Below are 27,251 nucleotides of genomic sequence, written 5' to 3' on the forward strand. Positions count from 1 at the left end.
AGGAGGGAATCCGAAGACTATGAATACAATCCTGTGTGCCTGGTCAACCAGCTGGTGCCACCTTAGACATTAAACAGAAATGAACCTCCCATGAGATGGGACAGAATTCTATGGTATCCATAAGGATAAACCCCTGTCCAATCAATAAATAATGTAGCAGGAGCTGTGCTGATAAAAAAAAAAAAAAAGGTCCATTTAAAAATGGAAAGAGGGGCAGCCCCAGTGTCTCAGCGGTTTAGCGCCGCCTTCGGCCCAGGGCCTGATCCTGGAGACCTGGGATCGAGTCCCACGTCGGGCTCCCTGCATGGAGCCTGCTTCTCCCTCTGCCTGTGTCTCTGCTTCTCTCTCTCTCTCTCTCTCTCTCTCTCTGTGTCTCTCATAAATAAATAAAATAATAAAATAATTTTTTAAAATGGAAAGGGTTGGGAGGAAGGAGTACGTTTTAATCAAAGAAAAATGATTAAGTTTTCTTAGAAATTAAAATAAATAAAAAGACCCAACAAAGCAGCACTAATATAGAGATTTTATTTAAATTGTATTGAGTTTTTACAGCACATTGCATGTTTGTCACAACGCAACTGCACAGTTTGGATTTTTGGCCACATCATGTCACTTACACCCACAAGAGCTCTGAAAGGAGTATTTGATGAATACCTCTGAGCCCTGAGCCCAGAGTCTCTCTCCAAGGCCATGCAGTATGTTTACTGATGGGACAGTCCCTCAAAACAGCCACACAAAGTAGACAAGATACAGTCTCCTCAAATGTTACCAATCCTACTCCCCCTGAAAATGGGCAGAGTGAGGTGCAATGAAAGTGAAGTTAATTAAAAAGCCACTCGAAACTGGCAGTAAATTTTAATGATTGAGAAAATGCTTAGGAGAATTTTATATATCAGAGACAAGGAATAGTTTGTTACTTTTTCAATGATCTCAGGAATTTCCCAGACACAAATCTCCATTATTCAACTCCATTTAAACAAACAAAAAAAAAAGTTCTGCTAGGCTGACCTAAATACGCCAAAACTTTTTAGGTTACATCCATGACAAGTATAAAAGCACAGATGCTTCTCTGTAGGACTGAAGGAAAGGTCAGGACAAGTAACAATTCTTGTTCTAAATGCAGATCCTCTTTATTTTCAAATGAAAAAATTTTTTTTTCTAGGAAGCAACATGAAAGTAGCAGTTAGACAGACAGCTACCATAGTTTTAAAACAGGATAAGCCTAAGTGTAATTTACCTTTTATACACCAATGGATTAAGGAAAATGTATAAAGGAAATACTAGTGGTTTCATTATAGGTCAAGGAGACTATATCTGTCCCAACCACAGTACATGGCTATATCACTGTATCTTTTGGTTAAGTGCCACTGGTACATATGTAAGATGAAACAAAACAAAGAAAAACAATGTTTGGTCCAAATGGACACATCTTCTCCCCCAATTTTGGTATCAAGGCTTTATTCTCTTCTGTTTGGGTTCCATTGTTAAGTGCACAGAAATAGACAGCAGCATTTGTACTGAAACCCTCACATACCAAACAGCATATTCTAGGAGGTAAAAACCAAATGCTAAATTCTACCCTTGAGGTGTCAAGTGTTCAGGATAAGAAGCAGTGTGACCCAGAGGAGGCAGCAGCCAAGGGAAAGACAACATGAGGGAAGTGGGCCGTGGAACAATAACAACAAAAAAACCATTGTTTTATTTTCATGCCAGGAGAGGATCAAGGTGTAACTCCTGTGTTAGCACCAGGACAACTAGGAAAAGTCAGGCGCAAAGAGCAGGGCACAATCAGAAAATATTTGACAAGGATCATTTCTGCTTTTCCCTTCTCATTTCTCACAGTGCATACCTCAAGAGCTGCCACTGAGTAACTGCGACTACTGCCTTCACAGCTCAAAATAACTGATTTTTGCCCGGACTGAACATAAGCAGAGTTTTCCTCTGCTCCCAAAAGTGTCTCACTCCTTAGGAACTGTCCCTCTAAACTGAATATTCACTGCTGCTGGCTGATGAGCCAAGTGAAAAATACAGCAAAACCTCCACTTGCTGAACCAGTCTTTAACCCAAACTCCACAGAAAGAACTACTTACTGCAACTAGAGGGAGTGCCTCTAAAGACTGAGCCTTCATGCACAGATACAGAGCACAGAGGAACAGGATATAGTTCATTTCAAATAGGATAGGAATTCCTATCTTATATACTAGAATCTGCTTTTTTTCAAGGTGGAGGAGAGATGGATCTGTTTATCACTTGGAGTTTGGTTATCATATGCCTTTCTATTGCTGTTTGGGGCACACGTCATCAGGCAGTATTTATGAAATCATCATCTTGTGACACACATACCCCCCACCCCATCCCCCCCCAGGAGAAAAGCGGGAGTCACCAACTCAAATGAAGCTTCCAGACTCTGGGTCTGGATCCAGGACCATTACCCCAAGGTGAGGGTCTCACCAGTTAAGACCTCCTGCCAAATTGGAATTCCTCTGCTCCAGTCTCATGGTACCAAGGAGGATTTCTCAAGACGGTATCTTTGAGCTCTGTGATTTCATGAGCCACCACACCAAGGAACCTTCAAAACTACACCTGAAGCAGATCCTCCCTTCAAACCTGCTAAAATTGGACAGGTCATCTCCTCTGGCATTCAGCTGGAAGCTGTAGCAATGGGTTTCTTCAGATGTTGGCTCATGAGTTCCCTGGCACGAGATACTTGGATGTGTTCGTAACATGAGTTACAGACGAGAACTGGGTCATAGAGTTGTTGATCAGGAATGGGCAACTTCAGGTGACAGCAGCCAGCACAAAACACATTCCCACAATTTCTGCCAAAGCACAAAGAAGAGTTCATCAGAAATGCCTGTGTGCTGAGAAGGAATGACACTTGCAAAGGCCTTACATGAATAATAAAGAGAAAAGTTGGACGAAAACAAAAAAATTATCCTGATAAAGATATATCCGTTTTCAGATTAACTCAGTTTAGCTTACATACGTGTATGTCACTGCTTTATGAGCCATACAGAATCATACAGAACATCTTACCTGCAGTGGTGTCTTCGTTTGGCCAACCAGAATTCACAGTCACAGTTATAGCAATGTGATGCCATATGGTCTGGAACCCAGCGAGTCACCTAACAGAAGGCACAAGGAAAAATTCCAGGTCCTTGTCAACCAAGTGGAAGCACAACACTGCAGCAAGGAAAGCATCCCAGGAGACATCAACAAGATCTTTCTTTCTAGTTGGCCACTACTTGTCTAAAAAGACATTCATCTAGGAGAGAGCTTCGTCTATAGCGTGCCACTCATCTCTGAGAAATATGAGGACTCGATGCTTCATGTAAGTATGCATTCGCCTGCACATACCTCAGTCTCTTTCTTATCAACAGGTTCCCAGCTTGCTTCAGAAAGGCAGTCCTCACTGTGATCAGAGCCAAAATCTTCAATATCACTGCCATCTGACTCCTTCAAACATGTCTGAAGAAAAGGCAAAGATCTCAGCACCATCTTCACCATCACTAACATTTACTGTTTACTGTGCATCAGGTACATTACATGCATGAACTTTAATTCGTCCCAAGAATCTTATGATGTGTACTATTATTATCATCCCTATTTTACAAATAAGGAAACTAAGCCCTGAGAAAGTCAAGAGATAGTAATAAGCCTGAAATTTAAACCTAGTACAGTTGATCCTTGAATAACACAGGTTTGAATTGCATGGGTCCACTTGGGTGCAGATACTTTTCAAGAAATACAGTACATTAGCATGGATTTTTTCTTTCTTACAATTTTCCTAATAACATTTTCTTTTTTCCAGCTTACTTTACTATAAGAATACTGCATACAATATATCTAACATACAAAATATATGTTAATTGACTGTATTATCAGTAATGCTTCTGGTCAACAGTAGGCTACTTGTGGTTAAGTTAAAGTTATATGTGGATTTTTGACTGCACAAGAGGTCAGCACCTTAACCCCTGAGTTGTTCAAGGGTCGACTTGAACTTTGGCTTCAGATCCATGCTCTTAACCAATATACTTTATCACAGTGTGGCGATATTTCTCATTACATTCTAAACCAGGGTTCACAAACTATGGCCCACAGGCCAAATCTAGCCCACTGCCTTTTTTGTAATCAAGGTATATTGGAAGACAACCACACTTATTTATTGATGTATGTTTTTGGCTACTTTTATGCTGTAACAGCAGAGTCAAACAGATGGGACAGAGACTGTATGTCCAACAAAGTCTAAAGCATTTAATATATGGCCCCTTATCAAAGAGAGTTCACTGACTCCTGTTTTAAACCATTACCCCTGAATAGTAAGTTGTTAGCCCTGACCATCTCATCCCAGCAAGTGAGCGGCAGGCAAGTGGGAATGTCTTAACAGGAGGAAGGGAAGTGTCTGTGTTGATGATAGGATATTGTGGCCAAGAAGGTGACTCCTAGAAGCTCCCCAAGAATTGTGTGCCCAAACTGTAGGGCTCCCAACACAGTGAAGCCTAGACAGTCCTCATCATTTCTCACTTGGATTATTCCAAAACATTTTAACCAGCCTCCCAACCTAGGTTTCAACTGCCTTATCCACTTGACACATCATTGCTAGGGGAGTATTATTAAAATACAATTCTGATCATGATAGTGGCCAAAAATTCTGCTGCCTTGAGGGTAGAACAAGAAGGGATCTCAAGCTGACCTTTCCAATCCCTGTCTACTTTTCCAATATAAGCTCCTGCCTCACTACCCAACTCCCTCCCTAATGGTCCCAGCACATCTGTACATACACGTGTGCACACACACACACACACACACACACACACACACACAAACCCCTACCCCTTCGTCCAAGCCATCCCATTGGAGTACTTATTGCCTCCATGCTTTTGAGAATCGTATTTCCTTTTCACTGTCTACCTAGTGAAAAATAACAAATTCTTCAGCACTCAACTCAAACTTTTCTTCTCAGGAAAGCCTTCACTCCACCCCAGCCCCCAATACCTGATACTTACTTCCATGGTAACACCTAAGAACATCATTCTAGTTGTCTGCTTATCTCTCCCAATACACTGTGAGCTCCTTGAAAGCAGAGACTATGTCCTTCATCCTATAGCCCAACCACCTAACACAGTGCCACACAGCAAGTACCCAATGAATAAATGTTGAGTGGATGGAAGGCTGGATAAATAAAATAAACAAATGGATGGACAGCAGTGGTGAATACTTACAAAATCATCCTCATAGTCCATAGGGGGCTCTGCTGGAGGGGCACAGCAGTGACGGATATCCAGCCTCATCTGAAGCTCACGCACTTGTCGACGTAGCTGCTCCACCTCTTGCTTGTACCCTGCTTCAATTTGCCGTAATCTATGCTGGATCACATCCGTGGGAAAGGGGAGTCCATCATCATCCAGGTAAAGAGGAGGCACTGGAGAAGGGCAGCTCAGTGGAACAGGCTTTGTGCCGGAGACCTGCTTTGGATGACTGGAGAACCACATCCGGTTGTTTTTTCCTCCTGGACCAGTACAGTGTCCATTGGAATGACTAGAACAGACTGGTGACTTCACCCCTTCTCTCTGAGCCCACTGGCCCCCAAAGCAGGGTCCTATTGCCCGCACTTGCTTGTTGTTTGACCTCTTGCTACAACAGCCATAGGAAAGCAGCCGCCGAGGGGTGGTCTCCCCACTTGGGAATGAAGTCACCATCCCTTGGAAGCTGTCCCAGTTGGATCCTAAAAAAGAGAACTCACTGATCTGGCTCTGAGAAATTGGCTTTCGGGTTAATTCCAATGGCACTTTGCCAAAGCGAGGATTTTCCAATAACTGCCCATTCCTATTATTCCCTCTTTTGCCAGTGTATTCCTCCCTATGAATCAGCTCTGGCACAGAACTAGGCTGTTCCTGGTGGGAGATACTTGCCACAGACCCTGGGGGATCCTGGCTGAGGAAGTCAGTGCTTGGCTCTGGAGGAGTTTGGCAGGTAGCACTCAGTGGGCTGCAAAGGGTGCCCAGACTGTGATCTGGAACGCATCTGGAGGGCACACCTAGCATGGAATCTAGCAAGGCCCGCTGGGGGGCACCAGTAAGGGAGTCCTGGGAAGACTCGGGAAAATCACAAACTCCATTACATTTGTTGGAAACAACTTCAGAGAGTGTACTGACAGCTTCTTTTTCAGGACAATGTTCAGGTGGCTCCTCCGTGCCATCTAAAGTCCTACTCAGCTCATTGGAGGCAGGAGGGTCTGGAGCTGGTTCCTTAGTCTCTTCTAGGACTTTGATCTCAGGATCAGAGACGTTACTCTTCATTCCCTGGGGCACTGCAGTACTAAGCAGTTTGTAACTTGGAGAACAGCTTCCATGACTCTTGAAAGGTTTATTGCTCAAGTAGTCTTTCTGGCTGCTGGGCAGAGAGGAAGGAAGACCTATTTCTCCTACGGTCTGCTGAGGACCTCCTATCCCAGATTCCACAAAGGTCTCTGATCCCTCAGGATTGCTATGCCAGGGCTCCAGGCCTACTCTGGTCTCCTGACAGTGGTTATTGAGGTTAGGGTCACTGGACGTGCGGGTCAGGGGGCTGCTTGTGTCACAGGCAGAAAGCAGATCATCCATAGATCTGGTTTTAGGTAATCTGGAATGACAAACACAACACCTCCAGGTCAGTAAATGGGAGCCATCTCCAATATATAGAATCAGACCATCAAAGCAACATCAAAGCCAGAGTTCATAAGAAATCACATTTTAGATTACAAAGAACCAATGTTCACTGCAACAAGTTTACTGTGCAAAAAGCGAAGGACATGAGCTCTGTCCTCCAGAACCCAGGATCCATCCCCAGCTTTTATCAGTCCTCACCCTACACAATCTCCCTGGACAATCTCAACCACTCCCATGATTTCAATGCCCTCTATATCTGCAATACCAACCAGGACTACACCTGAATCATAAATCTCACAACCAACTGCCTCTGTCACACACAGTAGGAAGGAAAAGTTCTGGAGCTAGATGATATTGGTTCTGATACTAATTAGCCGTACAGCTACAGGTAAATTATTTAACCTTCTAGACGTGATTTCCTCCTCTATAAAATGATTATCATAAATTATACCTTATAGAGATGCTATAAGGATTCAAAATACAGGCGGCCTACAACCAACTTACTAAGACTACACTCACAACTTGTCATTTTTTACTCCTTTCTTTATTATAAATGATCCCTTCCTCAGAGTAGTAACCAAGACAGCCTTTTACAACCAACTTAGCAGCAGTGTATGTTTGGAGTCCTAAGTCACCATGGAAACTTCCCCTAGGATAAAGCACTCAAGAGTTCTAGAGGCATTCATGCACACCAAATGGGTAACAGACATTGTCAAGAATGTCTGATTTTTAACACATTTCAAAAGTCCTTAGAACAATGAATGCTTCAGGGAAACTTGCCAGGTAACAGTGGAGACTTAACTAGACTCCTATTTCCAGATGCTTTGGTCAGTTCCACCCATACAGAAAAATCCCTCAAAGTTTGAGTTAAAATACAGCTGATTTTTTAAGTGTTTGGCTTTTGAAACTTAATATGTTTTTTAAATATTTTTATGTGTGATTTTACTTTTGGGATCAATTTTGATTATTTATTTGTTTGTTTGTTTTGTATGAAATTCCAGGAAGGCAATAGCAATGGTGCTGATTATAGTCTCTGGAGTCCCATAGCCCGGGCTCAAATCCCAGCCTGGCAAATTTTTAACTATGCAACCTTAACTTCTCTAAGCCTAGTTCCCTCAGGTAATAGTACCTACCTCTTAAAGCCATTGTGAAGATTAAACAAAATAATCCACTGCAAAGCACATTGCTCAGTACTTCCCATATTGTTGTACTTCCTGTTTACTTGTTTATCTCCTGCTATGAACGTGCCTTGAGGGCAGCTCTGTCTCTTGATTTGAATCCCTAGCACCAATCAAACAATTTTTTTTTAAAGATTTTATTTATTTATTCATGAGAGACACAGGCAGAGGGAGAAGCAGGCTCCATGCAGGGAGCCCAATGTGGGACTCGATCCTGGGACTCCAGGATCATGCCCTGGGCCGAAGACAGGCACTAAACTGCTGAGCCACCCAGGGATCCCCCCAAACAATTTGAGAAATGAATAAACGAGCTTAAAATCTAACATCAAGTGTCCACTGCTAGGTATCAACTGAATGAAACAGATCAGTAGGGTTCAATGTTTGGTATACATTAGGGGCTCCTATAAGTCTTCTAGATATACAAACAATCAGGCCCATCTAAGACCTGTGAATAAGAATGGCGAAGAGTGAGAACCAGATATCTGTATATTTAAAAAGTACCACTTTTTGGGTTTTTGTTTTACTTTTTTATTATGGAAACTTTCAAACATACAAAAGTAGAAAAATATAAAGACTTCCCATGTATTCTTGACCCAAATTCAACAATATCAACAATCTGCCATCCTCCACAGCTGATTCCTACCTGCACAAAAAAAATTAATCAATAATTCTGACAGAGGGGCACTTGGGTGGCTCAGCTGGTTAAGCAACTGACTCTTGGTTTAGGTTTAGGTCACGATCCCAGGGTCATGGGTTGGAGCCCTCTGTTGGGCTCCACACTAAGTGCAGAGTCGGCCTGAGATTCTCTCTCTCCCTCTGCCCCTCCCTCTGCTCACATATGTTCTCTCTCCCTCTCTCTAAAATAAATAAATAAATAAAATCTTTTAAAATACTAATAATAATACTGCTGGTAGAGAAAATAATGCCTGAGGAGATTAGAACAAAGACAACCCATCCAGCTAGGATGGTCAGGGAAGGCTACATAGAGAGAGTAGGATTTGAGCTGAGGATAGCAGACTGTGTTGGGACTTCTTTTGTGTGTGTGTGTGTGTGTGTGTGTGTGTGTGTGTGTGTTGGGACTTCAATGGAAAAATTAAAAAGGGCAGGACATTTTTGATCTAGGGAAAGAGAGAACCAAAGGTTAAGTCAGGTGAGCTGTTAAAGAATTTTTTTTTTTTTTTTGCATACTACTTGGTCCCCCAAATCTATCTCCATCCAACTCTCCAAAGGCCTATAGCCTTTGATAATATATCAATCGCAACCTGCCTGTATCTTCTCCTCCTGCCCAAACTGACTTGTCTTCTCAACTTCCCAATGTCTTTCGGTTGGTACTAATATCCACCTAGTTTCTAAACTCAGAGACTTAGGACCTGTCTTTGACAGGCACCCTCTACTCTACACTTCTACACTCCTCCCACATTCAGTCACTACATAGTCTGCTAATGCCTTCTCTATAAAGTCTCCAATTTTAATCCTTTCTCTTTTCCAAACTCTTCTATCTGAATTACAACAGTGATGGCTGATCTCTGTGCTTCCAACTACCCACCTCACTGACTCATTCTCCAGAAATCCCATTGTCACCGGGTCACAATGACTTCCTACAGTGCATTACTATTGACAAGTGAATCAAAATAAACTCCTCAGGGTAATATTTAAGCCTTCAATGAACTATCCTGTATTTATTTCTATTCCTCAAAATGGCCCCTTTCTAGTCCCTCCCAGCTCTGGAGAGGTACTTTTGCTCAGCTCTGGAGAGGTACTTTTGCTCTTAAAACTATCTTCCATGGGGATCCCTGGGTGGCGCAGCGGTTTGGCGCCTGCCTTTGGCCCAGGGCGCGATCCTGGAGACCCGGGATCGAATCCCACGTCAGGCTCCCGGTGCATGGAGCCTGCTTCTCCCTCTGCCTGTGTCTCTGCCCCCCTCTCTCTCTCACTGTGTGCCTATCATAAATAAATAAAAAATTTAAAAAAAAAAAAAAAACTATCTTCCATGTAACCAATTGTTTTGTTTTGTTTTGTTTTAAAGATTTTTTAATTTATTTTGAGAGAGAAATAGAGTGTACGAGTGGGGGGCAGAGGAAAGGAAGAAGCAGACTCCCCGCGGAGCAGGAAGTCTGATGTGGGGCTCCATCCCAGGATCAAGACCTGAGCTGAAGGCAGATGGTTAATTGACTGAGCCACCAGGTGCCCCTATCAAATTCCTTTGGACCCCTCTCCACTACCTTGTTACCAAGCTCACAACTCCCTTCATTCCATTCGTTTGTTCATTTAAGCATTTATTTACTAAAGCACCTATTATGTGCCAGGCCCTGAGCCAGATGCTAAAGACACAAGTAGCCAAGGCTCCTGCCAGGTCTTCCATGAACACTTCCCTAAGTGGGCAGCTCGAGTGGCTCAGGTGTTTAGCGCCACCTTCAGCCCAGGGTGTGATCCTGGAGACCCGGGATCGAGTCCCACATCAGGCTCCCTGCATGGAGACTCCTTCTCCCTCTGCCTTGTGTCTCTGCCTCTCTTTCTGTGTGTGTGTGTGTGTGTGTGATGAATAAATAAATAAAATCTTTAAAAAAAAAAAAGAAAGAAAACTTCTCTAAGTAAACAGTCACCAAATGACCTCCTTCTAAATTCTCATCTCTCCCAATAGCTTTGAACTACACATATTCTTATTTGCTTAGATGCTTAGAACTGATCTCTAGTTGTCCTATGTCTGTCTTATTACAGCTTTTTAAAAGTATCCTATATAGGGCAGCCCCGGTGGCTCTGCGGTTTAGCACTGCCTTTGGCCCAGGGTGTGACCCTGGAGACCTGGGGTAGAGTCCCATGTCGAGCTCCCTGCATGGAGCCTGCTTCTACCTCTGCCTGTGTCTCCGCCTCTCCTCTCTGTCTCTCATGAATAAATAAATAAAATCTTTAAAAAAAAAAAAGTATCCTAAATAGGATCAATATCTTCTATTTCTTTGGTATCGCCCACAAACTTGTACAGTATTAGGCAACTAATAGGTATTAAAGAAACATTTACTGAATTGAAATATTAGATATTAGGGGCACCTGGGTGGCTCAGTCAGTTAAGTATCTGACTTCAGCTTGACTGTGTCAGGATTTCCAGGTCCTAGGATCAAGTCCCACATTGGACTCCCTGCTGTGCTGTGCTTCTCCCTCTCCCAGTGCCCCTTGCCTGGCTCATGCTCTCTCTCTCCCTCTTAAATAAATAAATAAAATATTTTTTTAAATGGGAGAAATTAGATACTAATTTAAGGGAGTGATTTTTAAATAGGTGATAGAATGTACTGAGAATTTGATAAGTTCTGGACCCTCTCCCTGGAAAAGTAAACTTATGAACCTGTACCCAAATTCTGCATAGTTTAGGGAAGAAGAAAATCACAGAATTACTGAAGCCTATCCGTGAGCCCTTGACCATGGACTCAACATTCTAAACCCAATAATTTAGAGGGGTGGGTTTTTTGTTATCCTTTATAATATTTAACCAACAATTTTTTTTAGATTTATTTATTTATTTATTCGTGATAGACAGAGAGAGAGAGAGAGAGGCAGAGACACAGGAGGAGGGAGAAGCAGGCTCCATGCCGGGAGCCTGATGCGGGACTTGATCCCGGGACTCCAGGATCGCACCCTGGGCCAAAGGCAGGCACTAAACCACTGAGCCACCCAGGGATCCCCTTAACTAACAATTTAAGTTATATTTTAACTTTAAGAATCTTCCACCAATAAACAAAGATCGAAATTTGAAATGTACCTATCCCTTTAACTTTCATTTCTAGGAATTTATCTGGCAAAAATATTAACACAAATGCAAAGATACACATATAGGGTAATACTAGTGAACTATATACTTAAAAATGGTTCAGATAGTAAATATTACGTGCATTTTACCACAATTGTTTTTAAGAACATACATATAATTAAGGATGTTAATTATAGCATTCCCAATAATGATATTTGTAAAAAGCCAGAAATCACCTAAATGAGCAATAGGAAACTGGTTATATAAATTATGCTACACTCTGATTTTAGACTGTTAAATGCAGCCACTAAAGCAATAAAACAGGTTTATATGTGCTTTACGGGGTGACAGCCTATTACAACATGGGAAAAACAACTTGTAGAACATGCAAGTATGCAAAATATGATTGTTTTTGTATCTTACAAATGTTTCTTTTTTTAAGATTTATCTATTTATTTGAGAGAGAGAGAGAATGAGCAAGCATGGAGGGAAGGGGCAGAAGGAGAGAGGAAGAAAATCTCAAGCAGACTTCCTACTGAATACAGAGCCCAATGCAGGGCTCGACCCCATGACCCTGAGATTATGACCTGAGCTGAAACCAAGAGTCAGAAGTTCAACCAACAGAGCCACCCAGATGCCCCAAAAATGCTTCTACACGAGAGTGTGACAGTGTGGCTATATCTATGTAGCGATAAACATCTAGAAGGACAGGCACCAAAATGTTACCAATGGATGCCTATGGGGACAAGGATTTGAAAGGGAGGGCTTTCACTTTCTTTAGTTTTGTGTTTTTTTTTTTTTTAAGATTTTATTTATTTATTCATGAGAGATACGGAGAAAGAGGCAGAGACATAGGTAGAGGGAGCAGCAGGCTCCCTACAGGGAGCCCGATATGGGACTCAATCTCAGGACCTCAGGACCTGAGCCAAAAGCATATGCTCAACCACTCAGCCACCCAAGCACTCCAGACTTTCATTTTCTACTTTTACATTGTTCAGCCTTTTTAAAAATAGGAACATTACTCTTTAACCAATACTCATTCTAATACCCCCAAATATTAGTCAGAAGATTAATTTTTATGTCTACCTTTCAATTCTGGTGTTTTTCTGAGGGAGAATATGAAGGCCACCCCTCTTCTGGGAACCCACTTCCCTGAGAATCAGATGCTTCTGGAAGCTATTGGTGCACATAGAAAGGTCACTACTAAGATAGTCAAGTACCCCAATGTCTTCTATCAGTATACCTAAATCAAGACCATTCGACAAACCTTCCTGAAATAGTCCTTTCTATTTTGTTCTCTCCCCTGCTGGCTATGACACATAGGATAGCAGCTCCAGAAAAGAAGGTAACCAATCTTAAGAGAGGACCTTGAAAACACACAGAGTGCACAAGTCCTGAGCCAAGTTTCTCCTTCAACTGAGACAAGAAGTTGCTTTTAAATATCTCATAAAAGGGGATCCCTGGGTGGCTCAGCGGTTTAGCACCTGCCTTTGGCTCAGGACATGATCCTGGAGTCCTGGGATCGAATCCTGTGTCGGGCTCCCAGCATGGAGCCTGCTTCTCCCTCTGCCTGTGTCTCTGCCTCTCTCTCTCTCCCTCTCCCTCTCCCTCTCTCTCTCTCTCTCTCTCTCTCTGTGTGTGTGTGTATATATATATATATATCTGTCATGAATAAATAAACAAAATCTAAAAAAAAAAAAAAGTCTTTAAATATCTCATAAAAGATGGAGAATATTAGGTTAGGCACAAAGCAGCCATTGCCTTCCTGGTGGAGAGGAGGAGAGAGCAAGAAGGACTCTTCTTACCTGTCCAGAGAGCGGCCAGAAAACTCCTGGCTCTGAGCCACCGGGGAAAGGTAAAGATCCATGGTCTCCTCCCCAAGTGTACATGGAGATGATGCTGGCAAATAAACAGCTGTCCAGAGGTGCAGGGCCCGGACGTGACACACAGGATGCAGGACCTAGGGAAGCAGCCCCGTGCTAGTGTCTTGTGAGCTGTTCCAGGTCCCTCTTCCTTCTCTAAGCCTGCTTTCTCTCCCACTGATTCAGCCCGTTCTCCCTGCAGGTCTCCAAGCAGCACCTACAGGACAAGACTTACCATGTCTGAGCCAGGTGTGTAGAGGAAGTTATGAAAGTTCTTATTGCCAGCTCGCAGGAGAGCCCACACAGAGCAGGTCCGCTTATAGATGTTGCGCTTCTCTCGTTCACAGGGGTTGTTGGCCAAGAATGTGCCATAGAGGCAGGAGTACGTGTGCTGCACCAGTTTTACCTAGAGGGCCAAGACAGTTTGCACCTGGGAGCCTGGGCCGCCTTCCTCCGCCCCCACCCCGACCCTGGTCACAGGCTTCAGGACTCACCAGGAATGCTTCATTAAACTCAAACAGGCAGGGAAACTGCTTGAGCAACTGATGAACAGAATCAAGCCACTGCAAGAACACAGGGCATTGCTCATTTTGGTCCTCTGCATTCTCCTGGTGGCCGCAGCGATCTCCAAACTTGTGACCAAAATCCAGCCAGTCAGACTCTACTAAAACTTGGAAGCCCTGCAGAAAAGAGGATAAGTATAGGGCCTTTCTGGAAAGGCTGGTGTGCTACTCCCTAGGGGATGCCCAAAGCAGAGAGCTGGCAGCTTCAGAGGAGGGCAGAACTGATGCTAGAAGACTCAAAGCCACCAATGTCCTCTACTGAAAGATCCCCAAGACAGATCCAGAGACCCCAACACCTTCCCCACCTCCTTTCCCTCTGTTCTTTCCCACCCAACTCCATTCAATACCTCCAGCGTCCTGTAGTATGGATCCAGCAATATTTTGGCCAGGGCAACGATTTGTGGCGTCCGGTCCCAGCCGTCAGAGCAGTGCACGAGCACAGGCCGGCCTTCCCGGTCTACGGTATTAGCCACAAGCACAGCTGCTTTGAGCATCACCGACAAGTGCTGCAGCCATTTGGTGCTCTCCAGGGCCGACAACCAGCTACACGAGAGCAGAAATTGAGTCTGTTGCCAAGGGCGCTAAGGCTCCAATGGTCTCTCTACCACCCACAGCCAGCTACTCCTAATGATGTCCCTAGTGAGGGCTGAAGCCAGGAGGTCCAGCCATGGCCTTTCTGCCAGGAGATATCTGGCAGGAAGGTAAAGAAGACAAGACCTGAGGCACCCAAGAGACTGAGGACTGAGCGAGGAATGGAAAGCATCACATGTACATTGAGCCATTCTTTCCCCAGTTCTCTGTGTTCTTTATGTAGGACAAACCAAAGAAACTCCGTGTACTGTGGCTATTCCAAAGTGCTGGCTGAGAAGCAGAAGTGCTCTTAGAACTGGCCCACTGCAACAGGCCCTCAGGTCTCCTGTACCTCCACACTTCCCATCTCCCTATCTCCTCTTGTAAGAACTAGAAGAACTGAGTGACGACAAGACGAGTGAAGGTGGAACTGGAGGCAGGTAGGGACCACCTTACTTGCTGGGATCAGGCATCTGGCTACACACAGCCCGGAGGTACTGGAAGCTGTTCCGGATGGCATGGATGTTGGCCATTCCCATGAACACGACCTCACAGTTCGGGTAGTATTCTGTAGACATATAGAGGAGGGTACAGCATAAGAACATGTCCTAGAAACAGGCATCCAGGACAAGAGTGGTCCCTGTGAGCCAGGCTTCCCAAGCAGGGCGGACCACTTTGCTCTGGATGCTCAGGTGCCATACACTAACAATAATAAGGATATTACTGACAAATGATAGTCACGGTACTACCAGTAATGAGGACATATAGTAAGCTCTCAATATATAGTAGCTGCGCTATGCCAGTAATTTTTATTATGATCCCCATTTTACAGATAAGACAATAATATTTGGACAGATCAAGCAAAGGAGTCATCAATAGTTAAGTGGCAGAGTCCTGATTCCAAGCCAAGTTTGTTTGACTCTTTCCACTATGCAAATTGCCCCCGGGCCCTTCCTCACTCAAGCTACCGAGAGCACAGACAGGTTACAGACACTGGGCTAATGGCGATACCTTCGCACTCACAGCCTCCACCCTTGGCCCGGTTGGCCACTGCCGCTGTGTAGGATCGAGCATCCAGGATCAGCAGCTTCTGGGTGGCTGCTGTGCTCTCCACTCCAGAACATGCAGTCAAGGAGGAATCTAAACACACAGCAGGGAATAGACCCTGGGTCAGCCAGCCCAGCCTCACCCTGCCCTGGAACATTCTCTTTCTAAAGAAAAGAACTTACAACTGGAGATCCTCGTCCCCCCACAGCCTCCCAAAGGGCAGGGACCCTGGCACCCTGTGTCATCTTCTTCCCATCCTCTCACTGGGGACTCTCTGAAAGCCAGTGAGGCCAAGGAGGGAGCCTGCTCTCCAGGGGGCCCGCACCACCCTCAATACCTTACCGAAGTCAGTGTCACATGCCTCACTGGCATCACTATTCCCAGTGCTGAGGGGGCCCCCAGTGGCCCTTGTCCCCGGGTCCAGAGCACAGGCTTTAGCGATGGACGTGACCAGGTACTCATCATCAGCATTGCGCCAGCCCCACCAGCTGATCTCAGGTTGGCTGCAGCGGGCGATTGCAGCTCCATTGCGTAGGTGTCTGACAAAATGGAAGAAACCATCATGCCCTCGCCATTTGCAGCCCCCTCCAGCCCACCCCCCGCCCCCAGGCCTACTACCAAGGCCTCAGGAGGCCAGACCAAGATCTCCAGAGCCAACAGGGGCTACCAGCTCACCCAGGTCACAATAATAACAACCAAAAGCCCTTGACATATCTAGAGGGCTTTATAGTTTACAAAGTTCTGTCTTTGTAAACAAAGTTTACAAAGTTTATAGTTTACACATTTCTCAAATGATCTCTGTGTTGCCAAGGTGACCCTGACTTCTTAAATCTGCACAACACCTGCTCCAGGTACAGACACCCAGCAGGAGAACAAGCCTTAGCCCAGGGCAAAACAGCTCCAAACCCCATAGCTACTGTCTGTCTCACACTATTTTAGCTACAATGTTCTAGTGCAGGGGATTGGCAAGCTTTTTCAGTAAAGAAACAAACAATAAATGTTCAGCTTCACATGTCACAGCCAGTCCCTGTCACACATTCTTCTTTCTTCTTGGTTTAAAAACAAAAACCAAAAAACTAACCCTTTAAAAATGTAAAAACCAGGCAGCCCGGGTGGCTCAGCGGTTTAGTGCCACCTTCAGCCCAGGGCCTAATCCTGGAGACCCAGGATCGAGTCCCGTGTCAGGCTCCCTGCATGGAGCCTGCTTCTCCCTCTCTGCCTGTATCTCTGCCTCTCTCTCTGCCTCTTTCTCTCTCTCTCTCATGAATAAATAAAAATCTTTAAAAAAAATAAATTAATTAAATTAATTAAATTTTAAAAAATGTAAAAACCATTCATAGCACTAGGCTGTACATAAAACAGGCTGGATTTGGTTCACAGGCAATCGTTTGCCAATCCGTGCTCTAATGCAACAATTTACACACACAACATTGTACACACGTTAATGCAACATTTTACACACACACACACACACACACACACACACACACACACACACACATTCTCCAAAAAAAGTAAAGTGATCTCCCAAAGCCTCATCTTTAAAAGAAAAAAGCTGTGGCAGTTTTTGATTTGAAATTATTTCATTTCCTGCAGGATGTCAATTCCCAGTCAACCAGGCAAAATCTCCACTTCTGACTATTATTGCATAAAAAGTGTCCTCCCTACTTCCTATCCCCTACCCCTCACCTATACACAACCACAGGGATCCGCTTCCAGGAGCGGAAGGTAGCTACGTTCTCCAGCTCTTTGTCTGTGATCCACACAGGAACCAGCAGCTTCTGGGGGTAACTGGGGCACAATCTGCGGAGAAACCAGATGGGGTCACCAAGTGTGATCCAAGACTTATAATAACAAGATCCCCAGGGATGGCTTTGTGGAAAGAGAGACCAGGAATCCTCTCTTACAGAACAAGGGCCTGTGCCCCACAAGGTCTAAGTCTGGATTGGTATTTTGGTTCTCCACCCCCTGCCCTCTCACTTGTAGTTGCTGTTGATGTGGGAGACTCTCCAGACATTCTGCAGATCAAAGCCCATCCTCGTGAGCTCAGCCTCCTGCCGACATCGTATGTGCTCTCCTGCAACACAGTCCCCATGCCTGCCTGTCAGCATCCAAGTGCACCATGTCCATGGGTGGAAGAGGGTTAAGAACCAAGAGATATGAAGTCTCCCAAATAAAACAGCCTGGCCTTACCTGGCTGACACAGGTGGGTATGCTGGTCCTCCTCAGTCAGGCCCAGGCACCAGGCATGGTAGGCGAAGGCAAAGAGGTCTTCAGGCTTGGCAGGTCTTGCCGTGGCCCGGCTTAGCCGTGAGAGCCACTCTTGGCACTGCTTGAAGGTAGAGAAGTGGCACCTGCCATGCAAGAAGCCACAGAGTGAGACAAGAGGCAGGTTTGCATTGGGGCCATGAGGGTCAAAAACAAGGCCACAAGAAGGCTGCGGGGAGAGGCTTGCTTTAAAACAGGAGGTAAGAAAAAATAATAAATAAATAAAAAAATAAATAAAACAGGAGGTAAGGCATGGAGTCCCTCGGGATCCCTGGGTGGCGCAGCGGTTTGGCGCCTGCCTTTGGCCCAGGGTGCGATCCTGGAGACCTGGGATCGAGTCCCACGTCGGGCTCCCGGTGCATGGAACCTGCCTCTCCCTCTGCCTGTGTCTCTGCCTCTCTCTCTCTCTCTGTGTGACTATCATAAATAAATAAAAATAAAAAAGAGAAGAAAAAAAAAAAGGCATGGAGTCCCTGGGGAGGGCCAGGGACACTGGCCAACACCCAAGAGAACTTACCTTTGGACAACTGTTTTCCCAAGAACTCTAGTCCTTGGGACATACTTGTCCCTTCTAAAGGGGCACTACCATTTCTTATATCAGATCTAAACTCTGCTACACATCCCTGAATGTCTGCTACTCCATGTTTTCTCATGACTCCTGCTTCAGGCAAGAAGTCCTTTTCACACCATTCCTGTCTCCCTATTTTTTCACTCCACTTGATAACGCCTCCTCTGGGCCAAACCACATCCTACTGATACTCTGAACCCCCTCTTCTTTGAAGCCTTCCCAGCCCACTCCATTTTACAGACCCCCTCCTCCCTGATTCTTAATATGCTTAGACTAAGTTTTTCCATAGCAAATTGTCACTGTTGAATCTTCCTTTAGCAACCAGACCTCAACCTCCTTGAAGGGAAGACCAGTGCGATTCTCCTTCTGAATCCCTACAGACCCGAGTACATGACAGACTCTAAGCTGGACACTCTTTTAATGTTCTTTGGAGTCATTCCAGACTCTTCTTTCTCTCATATCCAATCTGTCAGCAAATCCTGTCATCTCTACCTTCAAAAATCTGAACACTTCCACCAATCTGAACCCTAGCCAGGCCACCGTGTTCTCTCACTTGGCTAACTACAATAGCTTCTTAACTATTCCTTCTGCTTTTGCCCTTGTCTTTGCGCCTGAACCCCTTCTATCTATTCTCAATATAGCAGCCAGAGGGATTCTATAAAACATTAATCAGATCATATCTCTCCTTTGCTCAAAACCCTGCAGTGGTTTCTCATTTCCCTCAAAGTAAAAGCCTGTCATTATGACACCCTGACATCCCCCTTACCTCTCAGATCTTATAACCTACCTGCACTCCACTCCAGCTACACTAGCCACTTTGCTATTCTTCCAATACACCAGGCATAACACCTACCTCAGGGCCTTTGCACTCACTATTCTTTCTGTCTGGCACCTTCTTCACTCAAATACCACATGGTCACTTCAGGTCTTGACTCAAATGTCAGTGCAATCTTCTCTGATACTATTGTTTAGAGCTACAACCTTTACCCCCATAGCACTCCATATCCCCCTTCCTGCTTTATTTTTCACCTTTACACTTGCTATCATTTAACATATTTTACTCATTATTTACTGTTGCCATCTACCCATTGGAATATAAGCTCCATGAAGACAGGAAATTTTTCTATTAGTTCTTGCTGTATCCCCAGTGCCTATAACAGTCTGCCATAGAGTAGACTGCTCAATAAATGTTAAGTGAATTAATAAATGAACCAATAATAATGTGAGTGCTCTATGCCAATCCTAGGTACATTCACATTCATTATCCAATTTAAACCCTATGGTAACTCCACGAGCTTTGCTTTATCCTCATTTACTCAGGTCAAGATACTGTGGGTTAGTAAATTGACCTCCCCACCTAGACAGGGCTTCTACCTTTTCTCCCACATGGGGAAAGGGAAGCAGTATTTTTTCTTCTTGCTCCAGAAAAACCCTTTATCAGAGAGGTCTGGGTAAGACTAGGGCCAGAGGATGTGAGTCCATCCACACTATTCTCACCTCACCACTTTGGAGTCCTTGCAGGCAATGTGCAACTGGAACATATCACGGCTCTCGACGCTGTCAATCATCCGGAGGGGGACCTTCAGAGGAAAGGCAAACTAAAGCTCAGATCCCCACTCTCATCACTCATGCCCACCTCAGCCTAGATGCTGATGCAGCAATATGAGGAAGGAAACCAACATTTACTGAGGGCCAGTTAAGTGCCTGATAACTGTGCTGGGTCCTCTACATATGCGACCTTAAATAATAATCATGAGAAACCTGCAGAGCAGATATTTTCACACCAAATTATGAGGGAAGAAATAGAGCCTCAGTTGGGTGACCGAACCAAGGTCACACAGTTGGGAACTGGCACTCTTCCAACAATGCCGCTATACCCCTTACAAGGGTGAGCAACAGAGTGAGGGAAAGAGAGAAGAGGAGAAGGAAGAATAAGAAAGGCAGAAAGACCTATAGCTAGGAGAAGGAGGCAGGAAAATGAAAAGTTATTGAAAAGAAGGGCACCCCAACTTTTTGGAGACATGATCAAGTCCAGCACTGGAGCACTCACACTTGTGAACCAGGCAGGGATTCTGCCTTGGGTGTGGGAGAACAAGACAGGAACTCACGTTGATGACAGAATCTTTGAACTTGATATGCAGCCGGTAGTTGGAGATGGCAATTAGGGCATCGGCTGCCCGGCCCAGGAACTCCACTCCCTCACCCTGCAGCACTGCAAAGGGCACCTGTCGAGGGGCAGAGGGACCTTCAGTCCAGAAGTAAGTCACTCCTCCATCCCCCTCCCCAACCTTGATCTGTGGGATGCCCACTGGAAAAGTTGGGCCAAGGAAAAACAGAAGAGTCCTCTCCACGGTAGCGGCACCAGGCAACAGCTGTACAGGAAAGCTGCCTTTCCTTCCCTGGGGCCAAAGGCTCCATAATGCACATACACAGATTCCCCTCCCTCTAGAGACCCGGAAACAGGAAGCCAAAGCCCCAGTACTAGATCCCTTGGAGATGTTGTTTGAAGGGAGGGAGGGAAAGGTGTTTTTAACTGAGCAGAGAGCTCCACCCACCCTGGGCCCCCAACTCCTCCTTACCTGCAGATTCTCCTCCTCTTTCACTAGTTCCTTGGGGGGGAACAGATCCTTGGCTTGGATGTACTCCAGGCTGGGGGGCCCCTCCTCACCCTGTGGGGAAGGCTTCAGGCCTAAGTCATCAGGCTCCACTTGGCCCATTAGACCTCATTCTGCTCCCCTCCCCTCAATAAACCTACATACACCCCACACACACTTATAAAGGTTTGGTCACCAAAGGATGGACAAGAGGCCAGGCTTGGTAGGAGGATGAGGTGGAGGGGGTACTGAAGCCTATTAAGCCAAAGAGGAACTGGGAATCTGTATTCGTCAAACAGCAGCAGAACTAAATAGACCCAAAATTTCCCAAATGGAGGAAGAGAGAAAACTAAGAAAAAGAAAAAAAAAAAAAAGTGAGGGTAAGACAGAAGTGGGAATAGGAAGTGCTGCCCTGAGAAAAAGGAACCAGGTATAGATGTTGCTTATAGACAGGAGGGAAAGCAGGCACCGAAGGCCACAGACACTCCAATTGGATAGGTAAAGGAGACAAAGAGGAGTGGGTTGGGGGATTCAGTCCCATGCCTCTAGAGGGCCTTCATGGATGCTTTCAAAAGGAGGATGTGTTTTGGAACCCGAGCTTATCCTCCAGTTAGGTCCACACTGCTAAAGAGCCCCTACCACCTGCCAAGCAAACTGCCCTGCCTGCTGATGAGAGGGGAATTCCTAAGGAATACCCATAGCAAGCAGAAGTAACTCCTCTCCCAACCACCAGGAAGGGGATCCACGGGCCTGGGAGAAGCCAGGAGACCCAAGGAAGGCCAGGGGAGAGAGAGGAGGCCTGGCAGCCAGCCACGGGGGTGGTGAGGGTGGGGTAAGGAGGGAGGGGTGGGAACAGGAGAGGACAGATGGGGGAAGCTGGGAAGGAGCACGAAGCCAGAGGGGGGAGGAGGGGAGGGCTGGGAATGATGCAGAGGTACGGAGCCCTGCAGAGGCAAGGAAGATGGAGAAGAGAGGCTGTCTGGGGGACAGTCAAGGAGAAAAGACTGGCGTGTCAGGTGAGGTATGGAGTGCTGGAAGGGGGAGGGGACTGGAGCCAGGGAAACAGCTCAGACATCCCGTGCTAGCCGGCTGGCCCCCTAACATCCCTGAGCAGCCACATCCCACATCCCCTAGCAAGGATGCGGCGGGTGGGACCAAGATGGAGAGGCGGAGGGAAAAAGGGATGTACCCCTGCAGGGCGGGGCCTGGAGATCTGCAGTCAAGGGCAGCGGCGGCGGGGCCAAGATGGGTCACAGAATTTCCACCCCGGGCTTTCCATCATCCCCGGCACCCGAAGATGAAAGCAAGTTCAAGAAAGAAAAGGGAATCCCCCTCCGCCGCCTGGCAGGGGCAATGGGAAGGGGGATGGGCTAAAATTCGGAATCGCAAGGGCTGGCCCTGGGCGGGGCTGCGGGTGCAGCAAGCACTGGGACCCCCCCGGGGCCCCGCCGGCCAGGCCAACACTTACGAAGCAGCTGAGCATGGAGCAGGAGACGCGGGCGGTCAGGCTCATGGTCGCGGGCGGTCTGGGCCAGCGCACATGTCCCCGGAGCCGCTGCGCTGCCCGCCAGTGCCGGGCGCCCGCCGCATCCCGGCTGCGGGGCCCACCAGGTGCAGCCGCGGCGGCCAGGAGTCGAGATCCCTGGCTGCGGGGCCTCGGCGCGACTCCCGCGCGCCTCTCCCCTCCTCTCCACAATGGAGCGAGCCCGGCTCCGCCCTCAGGCACGAGCGCGGAAGGGAGGGGAGCCAAGCGAGGGGAGCGCCCCAGGCCGCACGGGGAGGGCGGGGGTGTGGGGCGGATCTCGCGGCCCCGCCCACGGCTCCAGACTCCTCCCTCCTCGCGGCCCCTCCACCCGATGCGAGGGCGTCCTCCGGGGACGCTGGGGGACTGCCCCCAGACCGCGTGAGAGGGTAAGGCAAGACCTCCTACATCTTTTCATTTCCCATATTTCCCGGGTGAGCCATCCCACAACTCCCTTTTCACACCCTGTCCCCATGCCCTCCCCACTCTGAGTTCCCCCAGTACCTGTTCCGAATTCCCAAGGTAAAGCTCACCTACAGTTTCAAGGCTTCCTCTCTTCCCTACAAAACCACCACCCACCATACCGCTGTCCATCAGTGTCCTTATCCTCCAACCCCCTGACGTCACTAAATCCACTCCCTTTTTTGCCCCGTAGATCGGACACAGGTCTTTGCCAGCTTGGTCGCTCCACACTCCTAAAAGGGGAGTTCTCTGAGTGATTTTATTCCAAGGCCCCCATCCAACCCTACTCCGTCAGCTCCATCTTCCCCTTGTTTCACATCCTCCGATGTCTGGGTAAGAACATCTTTCTTGGAGAATTTTTTAGGCTGAGAAAGAGAAAACTAAAACTATGGAGCTATGCAAAAACAAAACCCGAAACCCAAGAGTAGGGTATAAAGGGGGTAGGGTAGAGGGCCAAGGAATAAGGAGCAGTGAGGCTCAAAGTGTCACCAAGAGTCACAGAAGGAACTGGTTGGAACCCCATGCTTCGTATGCCTGGAAACTTTCAGAAACCAGGGCTTTGGGGGACAAGGGGATATAGGAGAAAACCTGACATTGTATTAAGCATCTACTATAAGCCAGACATGTTTCAAACATTACATCACTAAAACCTTTCAACTCCCCAAGAATTAAGCTTTATCCTTTTTTGCTGGTGAAAGGTCAGGCACAGAAAGAAAATATACAATTTACCTAAGCTATTTAAGCGGTGATACGAGGATTCAAAATTAGACTAGGCTAACAAGGAAGCCCATGGTCTTTTTGGAGTGTCGCAGAGGAGAAAAAGGAAAGTGGCCACCAGTTGGTGGGGACCAAGACCAGGAGGCTTCCTAGGACAAGACCAGAACCACATCCCCACATGCCTATGGGAGGAAGGAGAGAGTCCTCTCACCAACTGAATTCCTTAACCTGCACAAGGGACACATGAAGAAACGGAAAAGATACAGCCAGAGCAAGGGCCTGGTATGGGCCAGGGCCTGCAACTCTCCACTCTCTTTCTCTCTCACCGCTTCCTCCTCCTAGTTCTCAGGGGTTAAGTAAGGGCTTCCCTGAATTCACCTGAGGTGACAGAATGGTATTTCAGAAGGTGGACAGAATCATTATCACCCTCATCCCCATCCCCTGTGACAACCCAGTTGATATTCTGGGCACCTTGAGGCTGCTATCCTGCTATATATCCAGTGAGGTATTGAGTGCAGTAGCTTAAAAGAAGCGGTATCTTAGAGCTGGAGAAGCCTCACTGTTTTGGTGGAGTCACTCCTGCTACAGCACCAACAACATTCAAGAAGCCCACTGGGAAGTAGGAAAATCTTGAGATAAAGGAGGCCTGGTTTTTCAGACCAGAGCAGAGAGCTTCCACCAGGGACCCAAAAAAAAAAAAGCAAGAGAAGGGCCATTATGAAAGGTTAAGAGAGCCAGTGGGAGTATCAGGAAGGTATGGCATACATAGCACGTGCAAGAAAAGACTTCCAGAGGCTTCCTGTCCCAATGCTGTATACTGGTTGATGTTTTGCAATCTAAAGAAACCCTAATTTATTTCCAGGACAGATGAACTTATTTAGAGGCTGAACAGAGTAGCATGGAGCTCAAGGTCCAGGAGGGGCAGGGCAGCTTCACAGAGAAAGAAAGATTACAGAAATCACAAGGGTCTGAAGAAAGAGAGAATACTCACCATTCTACTGTGGTGAGGGTCCTGGCTGCCTGCTTCTTACTATAAGAAAACGGAGAAACATAAGATTAAAGAGCACCATTAACATTACCTTAGAATCAGCAAAGGACACACATCTACTCCTAACCCCTACAGAGAATTTCACAGAGAATCCAGCCTCTCCACAAGTCCCCATGCCAGACAGAGGCAATGTGAGCTACATGGGAAGAAGGCAACAAGTAATTCTGCAGGGCATGGAGTCGGCCACAAAGTTCTGGAGCAGGAATGAGTGTCATCCAAGATTATTCAGAACTCAAAGAGTCCTGATTTCCAGACCAGAAAGAGAAGAACACTCCAAACACTGTTTTTTGGGGGAAAGCAAGACTGCCAACTCTGAAAAGAGAGGCTGCCCAACCAGGACTTACTTCTGGCCTTGGAGGGACATGAATCCACAGGAATGCTCTGCCAGCCTCTAAGTCTGGGAGTAGCACCCACCTGACCTGTTTACTGGGGGCAGAGTCCAGAGCAGAGGACAAGAGGGAGGGAACCACAACCTGTGAGCAGAATGCCTTTGGGCAGCAGGACTGAATAGGTCCTGTTGAACGTATATGACACCAAGTGGGACGCAGGTATGTGGGAGGAGGCCACACTACAGTGACAGTATCAGGCCAGCCCAGGCCTCAGAGCAATACCTGTCAATTGGGCCCAAGCAACAGAAATTCAGGATAGGCCTCCTTGGCCCACTTAGGAAGCCAGGCCCAGGTTTTACTGACACTTTCCCTCATGCCCGCTATCCGAGCTCAGGAACGGTCCAGCAGCGCCCTGCAGAAGGCTGCGGGGATAAAAGCGTCCATCTGTGGTCCTGCCTGCCTTCCTGCCTTCCTGATCACAGCCCACCCTTCCTCACGGGGGAGCCAGCATAAAGCAGACCAAAGGTGCTACCTCACCGCCCACTGGCACGCAGCCTCAGGGAAATGGAAAGAGGGAAGGAGGGACAAGGACCAGGCCTGGGATGCCCAGGGATCCCGGACCAAGGGGATCTGGTCCCGGGGGGCGGGCCAGGCTGGCAGGAGAGCCCAGGTGTCCAGGTTCTAGAGGCGGAGCCTAAAGATTCGGAGGCGGGGCCCCGAATGACAGAGGGCGGGGCCCATGTAAGCCGGAGGGGCTGAGGAGGGGCGGGGCAAGATGCGGTCGTTGCGGTTCCCAGACTGGCAGTGCACGGGGCACGGTGACTCACCCAGGCGGCGTCCGCCCGACCCTCCGAGGCCGCGCTCTCACCACTTCCGTCTCCCCAGCTGCCGAGGCCGCGCAGCTTCGACCCCACCACAGTGCCTCTTTCCCCAACCAATCGTATCTCTGGTCTGTGCCCGCCCTGGCCAATAGCCACACCAAGTCCCTCCCTGCCCCCACCACGCAGCCGCCGCCCTCACTCTTCACTCCGCTCATTGGTCCAGTTGGGCAGACGCCCTCCCAGCCTTTAGCCTATCGGGTGACGGAAGACAAGACAGTACCTGGAAGGAGGAGGCACGGCCCGGAGAGAAGGCTCGACCAATGGGAAATCACAGCGCGTCCCTGCGGCAGCCAATGAGAGAGCAGCAAAAGGGGGGTTGCTGGATGAAGTTCCAGGGGCCGGAAGTGGGGGTGGCTGTCGCCTACTGGTAGCGCAGTTAGAGGCGGGGCCTTGTAGGGGCACGGGCCTTACAGCCACTTCCGGCGACGACCACGCCTGGGGTGTAGTTCTCAAAAAGGTCCCCGGTGGCACCTGTTTATCCATTTCCAGTTTTGGTTTCGCTGCGATCATCTCGTCCCAAACCCGGAGAGAAAGGACCCCGCAGGCTGAGAAGGAGGGAGGCCTGGGCGCGAGGCTGTGTCTTCGGTCTTCGATCTTCGACTGGAGGCGGGAGGGTGTCCTCTCTTCTGCGTCGTGACGGGTTCTTCCAACCCTTACTTCGCATCAGCGAACCGACCCTGCTGTCCTTCAGGACCTGCATGGTGCCGTCATCCCTAATCTGGGCCTCAGATTACCACTAGCCAGCTGCCACCTCTTAGTCGGTAATGAGAGTGGGAACAGGACTCTGCTCTTCGCTCCTCCCTTCCTCTCTCCCCTCTGGGGAACCAGAGCGGGCCGCATGGCGGAGGGTGGCCGCTGGAGGTCGCCGTGGCCATGCGATACCACCAACGCGGCAGCCATGGAGAACCGTTGAATCGCTAGCGTGGAACAGCTAGCTTCACTTTGGGAGCTGGCCTGAATGCTTTGAATACCAAGCCCCGGGGCCAAGATGTCTTCACGTGTCTGTTTACTGAACATTGGAACTTTTACTACAGCTCGGAAATTCCAGCAAAACAGGAACTTTGCCCGTGTTCACGCTTTGACTCCAGCAACCTCGCAGATGCTTTATATTTGTTACAGGAATATTGAGCTCTTCCAGGACAGCGATTGTACTTTGCTCATTTCCAACACTTACTATAGTGTTGGATGATCACAAAGGTTTCACTATTTGTTACAGGCTTCCTAGAATGCAGAGCTTAATTCTGTATATACCCTTC

The 27,251-nt window shown here is 47.3% G+C and overlaps 1 protein-coding gene across 4 annotated transcripts; it reads right to left on the reverse strand.

The window, feature by feature from the left end:
* Positions 1-508: 508 nt before the first annotated feature.
* On the reverse strand, positions 509-27,139 carry MTMR4 (myotubularin related protein 4). 4 transcript variants are annotated; one of them, XM_055318301.1, is made up of 19 exons: positions 26,216-27,139; positions 24,729-24,767; positions 21,022-21,111; positions 20,551-20,667; positions 19,940-20,022; positions 17,800-17,960; positions 17,587-17,683; positions 17,296-17,409; positions 15,949-16,145; positions 15,571-15,699; positions 15,016-15,127; positions 14,337-14,532; positions 13,921-14,106; positions 13,662-13,832; positions 13,370-13,524; positions 5,223-6,621; positions 3,358-3,468; positions 3,037-3,125; positions 509-2,819 (listed from the first exon to the last, which is right to left on the reverse strand). In XM_055318301.1, the coding sequence occupies exons 2-19, from the start codon at positions 24,729-24,731 to the stop codon at positions 2,642-2,644; spliced, it is 3,588 nt and encodes a 1,195-aa protein (XP_055174276.1). In that variant the 5' UTR covers positions 24,732-24,767; positions 26,216-27,139; the 3' UTR covers positions 509-2,641. The 4 variants fall into 4 exon arrangements, with proteins under 4 accessions (XP_055174276.1, XP_055174267.1, XP_055174281.1 ...); XM_055318292.1 differs by lacking the exon at positions 26,216-27,139 and adding an exon at positions 25,942-26,067; XM_055318306.1 differs by lacking the exon at positions 26,216-27,139 and adding an exon at positions 25,130-25,147.
* Positions 27,140-27,251: the final 112 nt, after the last annotated feature.

The sequence above is a fragment of the Nyctereutes procyonoides genome, unplaced genomic scaffold (assembly GCF_905146905.1).
Source record: "Nyctereutes procyonoides isolate TBG_1078 unplaced genomic scaffold, NYPRO_anot_genome, whole genome shotgun sequence".
Taxonomy (NCBI): domain Eukaryota; kingdom Metazoa; phylum Chordata; class Mammalia; order Carnivora; family Canidae; genus Nyctereutes; species Nyctereutes procyonoides.

Bases quoted from the DNA above. Each gene is read 5' to 3' on its own strand.
- MTMR4 (XM_055318288.1), bottom strand. From the start codon at position 22,549: ATGAGCCTGACCGCCCGCGTCTCCTGCTCCATGCTCAGCTGCTTC. The intron at 16,146-17,295 runs GTGAGGGGTAGG...CCATTTTGTCAG, and splicing joins ATCCCTGTGGTTGTGTATAG to ACACCTACGCAATGGAGCTG. The intron at 14,533-15,015 runs GTAAGGTGGTCC...GCTCTCGTGTAG, and splicing joins CAGATGCCTGATCCCAGCAA to CTGGTTGTCGGCCCTGGAGA.